This window comes from Hypanus sabinus, chromosome 2 (genome assembly GCF_030144855.1).
Source record: "Hypanus sabinus isolate sHypSab1 chromosome 2, sHypSab1.hap1, whole genome shotgun sequence".
Lineage (NCBI taxonomy): Eukaryota > Metazoa > Chordata > Chondrichthyes > Myliobatiformes > Dasyatidae > Hypanus > Hypanus sabinus.
This window is the reverse complement of record NC_082707.1, coordinates 186054895-186070139: the sequence shown is the minus strand read 5'-3', so window position 1 is coordinate 186070139 and position 15245 is coordinate 186054895. Positions and strand designations below refer to the sequence as shown.

The 15245-nt window shown below is 41.2% G+C and overlaps 1 protein-coding gene across 1 annotated transcript in view; it reads left to right on the top strand.

The window, feature by feature from the left end:
* The window catches only part of tshr (thyroid stimulating hormone receptor), a 69638-nt gene that overhangs the window by 14975 nt on the left and 39418 nt on the right, over window positions 1-15245 (top strand). The window contains exons 2-4 of the mRNA XM_059961471.1: window positions 8228-8299; window positions 11582-11656; window positions 12363-12437. Of these exons, the coding sequence (XP_059817454.1) occupies window positions 8228-8299; window positions 11582-11656; window positions 12363-12437 (222 nt within the window). The remainder of the gene's footprint in view (window positions 1-8227; window positions 8300-11581; window positions 11657-12362; window positions 12438-15245) is intronic.

Sequence of the window (15245 nt, the reverse complement as noted above, 5' to 3'; positions counted from 1 at the left end):
TCAGTTCCTCCAGGTACTCTGGTTTTCTCCCACATTCCAATGATGTAGTAAATTGTCGACATGCTATGTTGGCGCTAGAAACACGGCGACACTTATAGGCTGCCCCGAACGCACCTTCGACTTTGCTGGTCTTTGATGGGAATGACATATTTCATTGTAAATTTTGATGCAACAAATAAAGCCAGTATCTTTAATCTAGTTGCAACTTGAGTTAGTTGTTAAACACATTACCACCTGTAGCTTTCTAATCTGTCATTAAGGAGGATGAAATATTATCCCTGTATCTGTGTAAGCACTTCTGCATTAACAGTAACACATTTCATTGTGTATTTTAATGTACATGCCGCAAGTTTAATCTTTTAAGAACGCTGCATGAGTGTAATACTTTGATTCTTAGATTCTCTTGCAGATTTGCTGTACAGCTCCATGAATGAGCCACTGGTTCCTCTGGCAATTCCTCTTGAATTCTACTCCCCCCCCCCACCCCACCCTCTTGCCAGTGGAAGTTGTGACTCCAGCACTTCCAGTGGCCCCTCCTAAAGCACAGCTCCATTGAACCTGGCCCAGACTCCTAGTATATTCAGGAGAGGGTTTGTCACATTGGTGAATGTTGAATTAATCATGGGACACTGGGTTGGCTCAAAAATAGCAGAAATGCAAGTAAATCATTTAATTAAATCTAGAACCCCAGTTTTATGTATATGGAGATAAGTCTGGCAAATTATTGGCTAATCAATTGAAAACTGCTTCGGTTAAACGACAGATTACTAGGATTCGTAAACAAGATGGCACCTTGACGATCGATCATAAAGAGATAAATAAAGCCTTTCAAGATTTTTATAATTCCTTATATCAATCAGAATTCGCTGAGGATTCTTCTATAATAGATGAATTTTTAAGGAAATTGAATATTCCAAAATTAACAGCAGAGGATAGTGTATTCTTAGATACACCTATTACGGAAACTGAAATAAAAAAGGCTATTTTTTCAATGAATTCCAGTAAAGCTTCTGGTCCAGATGGTTATACTGCAGAATTTTTTAAATCCTTTTCCTCTATACTTTCTCCTTGGCTTTGTAAAATTTTTAAAGATGCGTTAATTATAGGCAAATTGCCACAATCTTTTTATGAAGCCTCTATTTCTTTAATTCTTAAAAAAGATAAAGACCCTACTGAATGTGCATCCTATCGGCCTATATCCTTGCTGAATAGGGATTTTAAGATTTTTAGTAAAATTTTGGCTACTAGATTAGAAAATATATTACCTCGAATCATTTCTGAAGATCAGACTGGATTTATTAAAAATCGCTATTCATTTTTAACATTAGAAAATTAATTAATATTTTTTATACTCCTTCACCCAAAATGCCAGAATGTGTCATTTCTTTAGATGCTGAAAAAGCATTTGATAGAGTTGAATGGCCATATTTATTTAATATGTTGCAGCATTTTAATTTTAGTTCAAAATTTATATCATGGATTAAATTAATATACTATAAACCCTTGGCTTATGTTTTTACCAATAATCAAAGATCTCCTTTTTTTCAGCTATTTCGTGGTACAAGGCAAGGTTGTCCTTTAAGCCCTTTACTATTTGACATCGCTTTAGAACCTTTGGCTATAGCCATTCGTGAATCACCTAATATTTTGGGTATTACTCGTAGGGAGGGAACGTATAAGTTATCATTATATGCTGATGATTTGTTACTGTACATATCTGACCCTGAGAGATCTATTCCTGCTAATTCGTCATTGCTTGCTCAGTTTAGTAACTTTTCTGGTTATAAATTAAATTTTAATAAGAGCGAATTATTTCCATTAAATATGCAAGTTTTAATTTATAAACATTTACCATTTAAAGTTGTTACAGATTATTTTACTTATTTAGGTATTAAAATTACTAAAAAACATAAAGATTTATTTAAAGCTAATTTTTTACCCATAATTGACCAAATTAAGCAACTTGTTACCAGGTGGTCTCCACTATCTTTGTCATTGGTTGGTCGAATTAATGCTATTAAGATGATGGTATTACCCAAATTTTTATATTTATTTCAAGCATTACCAATTTTTATTCCTAAACCTTTTTTTTTATTTATCGACTCCAAAATATCCTCTTATCTGTGGCAGAATAAAAATCCTAGACTAGGCAAAAAATATTTACAGAAACAAGAAGGAGGGTGGTTTGACTTTGCGAAACTTGAGATTTTACTATTGGGCAGTTAATATACGATATTTAATATTTTGGACACAAGAATCGACTATAGCCGCTTGCCCACAATGGGTAAATTTGGAATGTAAATCTGTACAAGACTTTTCATTGTTTTCAATTTTAGGATCTTCACTTCCTTTTTCTTTATCTAAATTGAATAAGCAAATAACTAATCCTATAGTCGAATATACATTGCAAATTTGGTTTCAATTTCATAAATTTTTTGGTTTGAATAAGTTTATTTTATCATGTCCTATAATATCTAACTATTTTTTTCATCCCTCTTTTATGGATCAAGCTTTTCTTTTATGGAAAACAAAAGGTATAACATGTTTTTGTGATTTGTTTTTGGATGATAGCTTTATGTCCTTTGAACAGCTATCTAATAAATATAATTTACCTAAAACCCATTTTTTTAGATATTTACAAGTTTGAAATTTTTTGTATAATGAGTTACAGTCTTTTCCGAAACTATGTCCATTGGACATTACGGAAAGAATTTTAGCTCTGAATCCTTGTCAAAAGGGTTTAGAAGCTGTCATTTATAATATGATCATGAAAATACAGCCAGAAGTTTCAGAAAAAATTAAGAAGGAATGGGAAGAAGAACTTCATTGTCTTATATCCACTGAGCAGTGGGAGAAAATTTTACTATTAGTCAATTCGTCCTCTATTTGTGCTAAACATGCCCTAATACAATTTAAGGTTGTACATAGAGCGCATATGTCTAAGGATAAACTTGCTCAATTTTATTCTCATGTTAATCCAACCTGTGACAGATGTCATTCTGATGTTGCTTCATTGACCCATATGTTTTAGTCTTGCCCTTGTTTGCAAAATTACTGGAAAGATATTTTCAGTATTATTTCAAGAGTTTTGAATATCAATTTTCAACCGCATCCTATTACTGCAATTTTTGGTTTACCAATGGTGGATAATAGTCGTTTATCCTCTTCATCTCGACGAATGATTGCATTTGTTACATTAATGGCTAGAAGATCTATTCTATTGAACTGGAAAGAAATTAATCCTCCAACTATATTTCAGTGGTTTTAGACTATAGACAATAGGTGCAGAAGTAAACCATTCGGCCCCTCGAGTCTGCACCGCCATTCTGAGATCATGGCTGATCATTCACTATCAATACCCAGTCCCTGCCTTGTCCCCATATCCCTTGATTCCCCTATCCATCAGATATCTATCTAGCTCCTTCTTGAAAGCATCCAGAGAATTGGCCTCCTCCGTCTTCCGAGGCAGTGCAATCCACACCTCCACAACTCTCTGGGAGAAGAAGCTCTTCCTCAACTCTGTTTTAAATAACTGACCTCTTATTCTCAATCCATGCCCTCTGGTACTGGACTCTCCCAACATCTGGAACATATTTCCTGCCTCAATCCTATCAAATCCTTTAATTATCTTAAACGTTTCAATCAGATCCCCTCTCAATCTCCTCAATTCCAGCCCAATCTCTCTGCGTAAGACAGCCCTGCCATCCTAGGAATCAACCTAGTGAATCTACGCTGCACTTCCTCAATTGCCAGAATGTCCTTCCTTAAACCTGGAGACCAAAACTGTACACAATATTCCAGGTGTGGTCTCACCAGGACCCTGTACAAATGCAAAAGGACATCCTTGCTCTTGTACTCAATTCCCCTTGTAACAAAGGCCAACATTCCATTTGCCCTCTTCACTGCCTGCTGCACTTGCTCATTCACCTTCATTGACTGGTGAACTAGGACTCCTAGGTCTCTTTGCATTTCTCCCTTACCTAACTCTACACCATTCAGACAATACTCTGCCCTCTTGTTCCTGCTTCCAAAGTGAATAACTTCACATTTATTGACATTGAATGACATCTGCCAAGTATCTGCCCACTCACCCAGCCTATCCAAGTCTCCCTGTATTCTCCTAACGTCTTCTTCGCATGTCACACTGCCACCCAGTATAGTATCGTCAGCAAACTTGCTGATATAGTTTTCAATGCCCTCATCTAAATCATTAACATAAATCGTTAAGAGCTGTGGTCCCAATACAGAGCCCTGTGGTACCCCACTAGTCACCTCCAGCCAGTCCGAGAAACACCCATTCACTGCTACCCTTTGCTTTCTATCTGCCAACCAGTTTTCTATCCATGTTGAAACCCTGCCCCCAATGCCATGAGCTCTGATTTTACTCACCAATCTCCTATGTGGCACCTTATCGAATGCCTTCTGAAAATCTAGGTACACAATATCCACTGGCTTACCCTCGTCTAACATCCTTATTACACCCTCAAAAAACTCCAACAGATTAGTCAAGCATGATTTGCCCTTGGTAAATCCATGCTGACTCGGCCTAATCCTATTTCTGTCATCAAGATGTGCCACTATTTTGTCCTTAATAATGGACTCAAGCATCTTCCCCACGACTGACGTTAGGCTAACAGGGCGATAGTTCTCCGTTTTCTCCTTCCCTCCCTTCTTGAAAAGTGGGATAACATTAGCCACTCTCCAATCTTCAGGAACTGATCCTGAATCTAAGGAACATTGGAAAATGATTACCAATGCATCCGCAATTTCCTGAGCCACCTCTTTTAGAACCCTCGGGTGCAGACCATCTGGACCCGGGGATTTATTAGCCTTCAGTCCTACCAGTCTACTCATCACAGTTTCTTTCCTAATGTCAGTCTGTCTCAATTCCTCTGATATCTTATGACCCTGGCCCATCCATACATCTGGGAGATTGCTTGTGTCCTCCCTGGTGAAGACAGATCTAAAGTATGCATTAAATTCTGTTGCCATTTCCCTGTTTCCCATAACAATTTCTCCCAATTCATTCTTCAAGGGGCCAACATTGTTCTTAACTATCTTCTTTCTCTTCACATAGCTAAAAAAGCTTTTGCTATCCCCTTTTATATTCCTGGCTAGACTGAGCTCATACCTGATTTTTTCTCTCCGTATTGCTTTTTTAGTTAAGATCTGCTGTTCCTTAAAACTTACCCAATCATCTGTATTCCCACTCATCTTAGCCCTGTCATACTTCTTTTTCTTTAATGCTATACAATCTCTGACTTCCTTTGTCAACCACTGTGGCCCCTTCCCCCTCTTTGAATCCTTCCTTCTCATTGGAATGAACTGCTTTTGCATCTTTTGTATTATCCCCAAGAATATCTGCCACTGCTGATCCACTGTCTTTCCTGCCAGGGCATCCGCCCATTTAACTTTGGCCAGCTCTTCCCTCATGGCTCCGTAGTCTCCTTTATTTAATTGCAACACTGACACCTCTGATCTGCCCTTATCCCTCTCAAATTGTAGATAAAAACTTATCATGTTATGATCACTACTTCCTAATGGCTCCTTTACTTCAAGATCACTTATTAATTCCTGTTCATTAAACATCACCAAGTCCAAAATAGCCTCGTTCCTGGTTGGCTCAAGCACAAGCTGTTCCAAAAATACATCCCTTAGACACTCCACAAACTCCCCTATCCTGAGGTCTAGCACCTACTTGATTCTCCCAGTCCACCTGCATGTTGAAATCTCCCATAATGACTGCATTTTCTTTAGCACATGCCAATGTTAACTCCCTAATCAACTTGTACCCAATATCCACGCTACTGTTTGGGGGCCTGTACACAACACCCATTAGGATCTTTTTACCCTTACTGTTCCTCAGCTCAATCCACACAGACTCTACTTCCCCTTTTCCCAAGTCACCTCTTGCTAAGGACTGAATCTCATTCCTCACCAACAGGGCCACCCCACCCCCCTCTTCCCATATTTCTGTCTCTACGATAGCACGTATACCCTGGTACACTCAATTCCCAGGCCTGATCCCCTTGCAGCCATGTCTCTGTTATCCCAACAATATCGTAGTTCCCCATTTTCATCTGAGCTTCAAGCTCATCTGTCTTATTTCTGACACTACGCGCATTCAAGTATAGAATTCTGAGCCCATTCCTCCTCTCTTTGCTTAAAACACTGTCTACTGTACCTAACCCAGCTCCTTGAAATTCCATCAGGCTAATTGCACCCTGAATTTTGATGACCTTCTCAAGATCACCCAAACCTTCTACACATTTAACCCCATGCTCCTTCTGACCAACCCTCTGGATCGGGATCCCTGCCCACTGCACATCTAGTTTAAACCCCCCCGAGCAGCACTGGCAAACACTCCTGCAAGAATGTTAGTACCCCTCCGGTTCAGATGTAGACCGTCCCTTCGAAACAGATCCCAATGTCCCTGGAACAAAGACCAATTATCCAAAAACCTGAACCCTTCCTTCCTGCACCATGCTCTCAGCCTCGTATTGATGTGCATAATCATTCTATTCTTCGCCTCACTCGCATGTGGCACAGGTAGCAATCCCGAGATTGTCACTCTGGAGGTCCTGCCTTTCAGCTTCACTCCCAACTCCCTGAACTCTCTAAGCAGGACCCCCTCACTCACCTTACCTACATCGTTGGTCCCTACATGGACCACTACATCTGGGTTCATGCCTTCGTTCTCAAGAATAGCCTGCACCCGATCTGAGATGTCCCGGACCCTGGCACCAGGGAGGCAACATACCATCCGAGACTCCCGATCTGCCCCACAAAATCTCCTATCTGCCCCCCTGACTATAGAATCCCCTAAAACTATCGCTCTCTGCTCTTCCCTCCTCCCCTTTCTAGTTGAGGGTTCAACCTCTGTGCCAGAGGCAGGACCACTACAACTCATTCCTGGTAGGTCATCCCCATCAACAGTATCCAGTACGGTATACTTATTGTTAATGGGAATGGCCGCAGGGGTGCTCTGCTCTCTCTGCCTGCTCCCCCTGCCTCTCTGGACCGTCACCCATCTGCCTACTTCTTGGTTTTTTGGTGTGACTACCTCCTGATAACTCCTATCTATCTCTGCCTCTGCCTCCCGAATGATCCGTAGTTCATCCAGCTCCAGCTCCAACTCCCTAACTCGGGCTGATAGGAGCTGCAGCTGGACGCACCTCTTTCTCAAACTATCTCTTGTTTAAGCTTAGAAAAAATTAGAAGTGTTGTTTTTGATCCTTCAGTTAAATTTGAAGAAACTTGGAGACCATTTATTCAACATTTTCATATGAGTTAAATTGTCTTTTCCTAAACCTCACTTTTATTATCCTTAATTATTTGGATGGAGGTTCGGAGTTACTGACACTACTGTATATATTTAACATTATGCATTGACCCATATTGGTTAGTGGTTTTTTTTCTTCTCTTTTTTTTGGGGTTTATTTTTCTTTTTATTTCTTTTGTTCATATATACTATGAGTTTGGGAGGCTATATATATTGATTATTATATATTTGAATGTCTACTTAAACTATCAGCTATGTACTCTCAAACACTTTGTATCCATGTTTCATTTATGTTTGCTTAAAAATTAATAAAAAGATTTAAAAAGAAAAAGAAATGCGAGTGATGGTTGCTGGTTTATTTGGTACATCAACAAACCCAGGAGGTGCTGAGCCAGTCAGCCCAGGAAGATCCTAGGTCTAGCTGTGTGGGCTCTGTCACAGCATAAACCTCAACACCATCAAGGACATCTTCAAAAGTGTCTTCAGTATTAAGGACCCTCACCATTCAGGACATATGCTCCTCTCATTTCTACTGTCAGAGGGGAGATACAGGAGCCTGAACACCCACATTCAACGTTATAGGAACAGCTTCTTCCTTCCACCATCAGATCCTGAAGTGTCTGTGAACACTACCTTACTATTTTGCTCTCTTTTTGTACTAATTATTTATCTATCTATTTGTTCACATATTTATTTGTTTGTTTATGTATTTAACCTTATTGTAATCTATAGTAACTTCATGCATCGCACTGTAGTACTGCTGCAAAGCAACAAGTTTCGTAGCATATAATAAACCTGATTCTGGTTCCTCCAGGTCTCGCTTGAGTTGCAAAAAAAACCCAGCAGGAACCTGAAGGAAAAGCGTAGTAGTTTTCAGTCTGATTGTGAATGATTGCCCTACAGCAACATACAACGTTAACCGTGAGCTCTTATTCTTTTTGTCAGTCGATTCATGGAGACTCGGCTCAAGTCAATCCCGACAGAAGCCTTTACAAAGCTCCCAAACATCACAAGGATGTAAGTATTACTGAAACGCATTCAACTGCCTGCCTCATTATTGAGGCAATGCACACAAAGTACTGGAGGAATTCAGCAGGCCAGGCTGTGGAAGAGTACAGTCGACATTTTGGACCGAGACCCTTTGGCAGGACTGGAGAAAAAATGTCATCATTGAGGAAACCTGCTTAGTGAACAAACCACATGTTCACCCAAATTTATCATCATGTGCATAATTGGTTTATTATTATAACATGTACTGAGATACAGAGGGAGACTTAGCTTTGCCTCCCATCTGGACAGATGATTCCAAGCATAAAGTACATCAAGGTAGTACAAAGGGAAAAGCAATAACAGAATATAGTGTTACCGTTACAGAGAAACTGCAGTGCAGATAGTCAAAGTAATTTTTTTATCAAAGTACGATTATGTCACCATATTGAAATTTGCAGGAAAGTAAATAAATGCAAGCAAATCCATGGAATAAAACATACATTAACAAAAGACTGACAATCAATGTGCAAAAGAGGACAAATTCTGCAAGTAAAAAGTTAGTACTCAGAACATGAATTATAGGTCCTTGAAAGTGAGTCATTAGGTTGTAGATTCACTTCAGCGTTGTGTAGAGTGAAGTTATCCACACTGGTTCAGGACCCTGGTGGTTAAAGGGTAATAACGGTTTGTGAACCTGGTGGTGCAGGACCTAAGGCTCCTGTTCCTTCATCCCGATGACAGCAGTGAGAAGAGAGCATGGCCTGGATGCTGGGACTAGACAAAAAAGTGCAAGGGTCATAATGAGGCAGACTGAGAGGTCAAGAGTTCAGCTTTATCGTACAAGAGCTCCATTCATGAGTTTTTTTTAAACAGTCGGGTAGAAGCTGTCCCTGAGCCTGCTGGTGTATTATTTCAAACCTTTTTTAAATTTACTGCACAGTGGAAAGGGGGAGAGGAGAAGGGATGTTTGTTGCCTCCTGGCTGCCAATGTCAAGCAAGTCTCAAAGCGGCTGCAGAACATTCTCAGAGGAGAGGGTGATTGTGGGGCTCATGGGCACCAATGACGCTGTTAGAAAGGGAGAAGAGGTCCTACTCAGTTTTTAGAAGGAGGTGGCTGAAAAGCAGGATCGCTTCCCATTCCCATTGCAATATGTCCCCACTTAACCTGTGGTATTGAGGCCACACTTAAGTTTGAGGAACAACGCCCTATGTTCAGTTTGGGTAGCCTCCAACCTAATGACATGAACATTGATTTCTCCAACTTCTGGTAATACTTCCCACTCCCCCCCCCCCCACTTCACCATTTCCCATTCCCTTTTCCCTCCCTCACCATATCTCTTTGCCTGCCCATCACCTCCCTCTGGTGCTCCTCCCCCCTTTTTATTTCTTCCAATGCCTTCTGTCTCTTTCACTAATCAACTTCCCAGCTCTTTACTTCATCCCTGCCTCTCCATGTTTCACCTATCTGCCTTGTGATTCTCGCTCCTCTCCCCCCACCTTTTCAATCTACTCGAGCTTTTTTTCTCCAGTCCTGCCGAAGGGTCTTGGCCCGAAACGTCGACAGCGCTTCTTCCCATAGATGCTGCCTGGCCTGCTGTGTTCCACCAGCATTTTGTGAGTGTTGCTTGAATTTCCAGCATCTGCAGATTTCCTCATGGTGGGTTAATAGATTGCAGATGATATGAAGACTGGTTTTGTTATGGATGGTTTAGAATACTGGCAAAGAATACAGTGCAATATAGATCAGTTGCAGATACAGCAGAAGGAGTTTAACCCAGCCAAGTGGGAAGTGTTGTACGTTGGGAGATCAAATGTAAAGGGGCATGACAGTGTCAATGGCAATCAACATTACCACCGAGATTCTTGCCATGTTTCTCAGAACCTGTGACAATAATAAAGCAACTCTGCAGATCCTGCCGTTGATTGTTCTCATTCCTCTTGCACTGGACCTCTCAAAGTGCAGCACCTCACACTAGTCTGGATAAACTCCGCCATTTCTCCACCCATCAACAATCAAGGATCGACTTTATTCATTGTCCACATTTACATGTATTCGGAAATTAATGCGGAGTGTGAGCACAACAACTGACAACATTAACAATTATACAGAAATAATTATATAACAGTAAAGTTACAAGTTCAGAGATGGAATAAGATGTGCATAAATGTAAGCATTATTTTCAAGGGTAGATAGCATTATAAAAAGTGGTTTAAAGTGTTTCCAGTGCAGTGACTGAGATAATAGATAGAGGGGGTAGGAGGAGGCTAGCTAGAACGGTCGATCAGATTAACAACCTAGGGTAACAAACTTTTAAGATGGTGTGATGTTTTTGTTTTAATAGCCCTATAGTGTTTTCCAGAGGGGAGCTTTTGGAAAAGGCAGTTTGCTGAGTGGGTAGTGTCCACAATGGCTTCTTCTGCCCACTTCATTGTCCTGGACACATACGAGTCCTGTGAGTGATTGTAGACTGCCGCCTATATCCTGCTGTATCCTTTGACAAACTTCCTCACTCTCCACAGCTCTAGCGATTTTTGTGTCATCTGCAAGCTTCATAGTCAGACCAGCTACTTGTGTGTGCAAGTCATTGATATTCATCACAAGCACCAGGAAGTTTGGGTAGCGTGGGGCTTTGGAAGAATTTGGTGCAGAACTTTAGAAGAGGAGGAGAGAAAAAAGTGACTGAGAATTAATGAAGCCACAGTCATCTTGTACAACTGTGACAAAGTGGCAGATAAGAAGAAAGAACACTTCTAGAAAGATGGGAAAAAAATCAAACTTCAAATGATGTTGATTTCCCCAAATTTTAATAACAATAATTGCATCCTGTTTGGTAATCTGTCGAATAGTGAATCACTGTTGGTCTGCTTGTGGGTGGTTAAAAGTGACTTTTTTTCATAGAGGAAATAACTATTTACCGAATAGTGAAATGCCTAGATATAGTGGACATGGAGAGGATGTTTCCTATAGTTGGAGAGTCTAGGACAGCTTCAGAATAAAACAAAATCCCTTTAGAACAGAGATGAGGAAGAATTTTTTTAGTCAGAAGGTGGTAAATTTGTGGAATTCATTGCCACAGATGGATGTTGAGGCCAGGTCATTAAGTATATTTAAAGCAAGATACTTGATTAGTAAGGATATCAAAGGTTATGGAGAAGGCAGGAGAATTGGGTTGAAAGAGATAATAAAGCAGCCATAATCAAATAGTAAAGCCAACTTGATGGGCTGAATAGCTTAATTCTGTTCCTCTATTTTACGGTCTTTCATGTTGTCCTAATGATTATCCCAGCTCTTTCACATTTCTCTGCTAGATACATTTCCATTGATGCAACCCTCGAAAGAGTGGATGTCAGGGCTTTCTTCAGTCTGGATAAAGTCACGCACATGTGAGTATTTTTGCCAAAAGCTGCTGGTCCCAAATTCGCAAGACTGAAGCAATCTCCCCAAGACTGTCCAGAATTCCCTGAGGAATAATGAGCCGTAGTTTCCCCTTTCCTGATCATCACTGCTGACGTGAAGACTTCATGTGCAGTCAGGAGGGGCGGATTGAGTCTCTGTTTCTCTTGGTGGGTTTCACTGAATGATTGAGTCAGCCTCAAGAGGTGGACAATGCTGGCAACTTACTTGAGCCCATTACTCCTATCGGGGCATAGGCCACTGACAGCAGGTCACCAGAGTCCTTTGTCCTGGGCCTGTCCTCGAGTTGTCCCCAGGTATAGCTCATCTTTGAAGATCCTTCCTCTCTCAAAGATGAGGTCTTTGGAGTTTCTGTTGGCATTTCTCTAATACTGGGTTTTTATGGGATGGGGTTGCTAGACCTATGCCCAACGCACCTCCTTTCACAACCGGTCTTGGAACTGTCCATGGTGGAGTTACGTTGCCGGCAAAACCAGCATTTATTGCCTTTCACTCTGTGCCCCTGGTCCCCTGGGCCAGTTGATCGAAAGCTGCAGTCCATGCAGTCCAGACCTTGCTGAGATTATTCCAATCTGCTGGTCCCTTTGTAATAGTAGTACACATGATCAAAATCAAGAGGCAAGAAGCCTCAGAAACAGAATGCGGTAATAAAATATCATATTTATTTGTTAACAGAGAAATACGGAATGCAAGGAGCTTAAATCAGATTGATCCAGAGGCTTTCAAGAATCTCCCTGTTCTGAAATACCTGTGAGTATGACAGAGATCAGTCCCTGTTTGAACTTCTGTGTGCCAGACACCAGGTTGGTCGATATTCTGAGCAACACACACAAAATGCCGGAGGAACTCAGCAGGCCAGGCAGCATCAATGGAAAAAAAGTACAGTCGATCTTTTGAGCCGAAACCTTTCGGCAGGACTGGAGAAAAAAGCTGAGGAGTAGATTTGAAAAGGTTGGGGGAGGGGAGAGAGAAACGATGGGGGGAGGGGTTTACTGGAAGTTTGAGAAATCGATGTCCATGCCCTCAGGTTGGAGGCTAGCCAAATGGAATATAAGGTGGTGTTCCTCCAACCTAAATGTAGCATTATCCCCACAGTGGAGGAGGCCATGGATGGACATAACAGAATGGGAATGGGAAGTGGAATTAAAATGGATGGCCACTGGAAGATCCCACTTGTTCAGGTGGACTGAGCGTAGATGCTCGGCGAAGCGGGCTCCCAATCTACGTCAGGTCTCACAGATAGTCAAGAGGCCACACCAGGAGCACCAAACACAGTATATGACCCCAACAGACTCACAGGTGAACTGTCACCTCTGCTCCTCACCTGGAAGGACTGTTTGGGGCCCTGAATGGTAGACACTAACCAGACTTTATAAAGCTGCATTGTCACTTCCCGATTCTTGAACTCAATGCTTCATAGAGTCATAGAACGGTACAGAAACAGGCCATTTGGCCCACCTAGTCCATGCTGAGCCATTTAAACTGCTTACTCCCATCGATCTGCACTGGGACCATAGCCCTCCACACCCCTGCCGTCTGTGTACCTATGCAAACTTCTCTTAAATGTTGAAATCAAGCTTATATGCACCACTTGTGCTGGCAGCTTGTTCCACACACTCATGACCTTCTGAGTGAAGAAGTTTCCCTCATGTTCCCTTATACTTTTCACCATTCATCCTTAACCAATGACCTCTAGTTGTGATCCCACCCAACCTCAATGGAAAAAGCCCAATTGCATTTACCCTATCCATATCTCTCTTTGTATACCTCTATCAAATCTCCCCTCAATCCTCTATGTTCTAGAGAATAAAGTCCTGACCTATTCAATCTGATAACTCAGGTCCTCCAGACTCGGTAACAACTTTGTGAATTTTCTCTGTACTCTTTCCTGTAGGCAGGTGACCAAAACTACACACAATACTTCCAGCTAGGCCTCACCAACGTCTAATACAACTTCAACATAACTTCCCATCTCCTGTACTCAGTGTTTTGATTTTTGAAGGCCAATGTGCCAGAAGCTTTCATTACGACCCTCTCTATCTGTGACACCACTTTCAATGAATTATGGACCTGTATTCCCAGATCCCTTTGTTCCACCACACTACTCAGTGCCCTACCATTAACTGTGTAAGACCTATCCTGGTTGTTCCTACTGAAATGCAACACCTCACATTTGTCTGCATTAAATTCCATCTGCCATTTTTCTAGATCCCGCTGCAAGCCATGATAGTCTTCCTCACTGTCCACTACACCCCCAGTCTTGGTGTCATCTGCAATTTTGCTGATTCATTTAACCACATTATTGTCCAGATCATTGAAATAGATGACGAACAACAACAGACCCAGCGCTGATCCCTGCTGTACTCCACTAGTCATAGGCTTCCAGTCAGAGAAGCAACTATCTACTACCATCTGCTACTCCCGTGAACCCAATGTCTGAACCAATTTACTACTTCACCTTAAATGCTGAACAACTGATCCTTCTTAACCAATCTCCTTTGTGGGACCTTATCAAATGCCTTGTTAAGGTCCATGTTGACAACATCCACTGTCTTGACTTCATCAACTGTCCCAGTAACTTCCTCAAAAAGCTCTCTAAGGTTGGTTGGAAACAACCCACCTCACACAAAGCAACAGGGCAACATTGATTGGAAGCGGATACTAGCAAGGAGCAGCAAACGCTGGAATTTCTGATCATTCAGAAGACACAAGATCAGTTCATCCCAAAGAGAAATGTGGCAACCGTGGCTGACAAGGAATGTCAAAGACAGCACAAAAGTGAAAGAGAGGGCATATAATATAGCAAACAAGAAGCTAGAGGATTGGGGAGCTTTTGATTTTGAAATCTTCGAGCTTCCCACTAAGAGAAGGCAACTAAAAAACAATAAGGAGAGAAAATACAAAGGTAAGCTAACCAATAATATAAAAGTCTACAAAAAGTTTTTTTTCGGATGTGCACAGAGTAAAAGAGAGGCAAGAGTGGATGTTGGACCACTGGAAAATGATGCTGGAGAATTAGTAACGGGGAACAAAGAAATGGCAGTGAACTTAATGAGCATTTTACTTCTGTCTTCACTGTGGAAAACATTTGCAGTATGCCAAAAATTTGAGAGCCTCCAGGGGCAGAAGTGAGTGTAGTTGCTATTACTAAGGAACAGCTGCTTGGGAAACTAAAAGTTCTGAAGGTAGTTAAATCACCTGGACCAGATGGACTACACCCCAGGGTCTAAAAGAGGTAGCTGAAGAGATTGTTTTTTGCATTAGTAGTAATCATTCAAGACTCAATAGTCAGGAATGGTTTAGATGTACTAAAAATGTCATTCCAATTCTTTAAGAAAGAGGGGTGGGGGAACACAGGAAATTATAGGCCGGTAAACATGACTTCAGTGTTGGTAAGATTTAAAATCCATTATTAATTATCAGGTTTTGTGGCACGTGGAAACACGTGATAAAATAGGCCAAAGTCGTCATGGTTTCCTCATGCAGAAATCTTGCTTGACAAATCTACTGGAATTCTTTGAGGAAGTAACAAGCAGGGTAGACAAAGGAAAGTCAGTG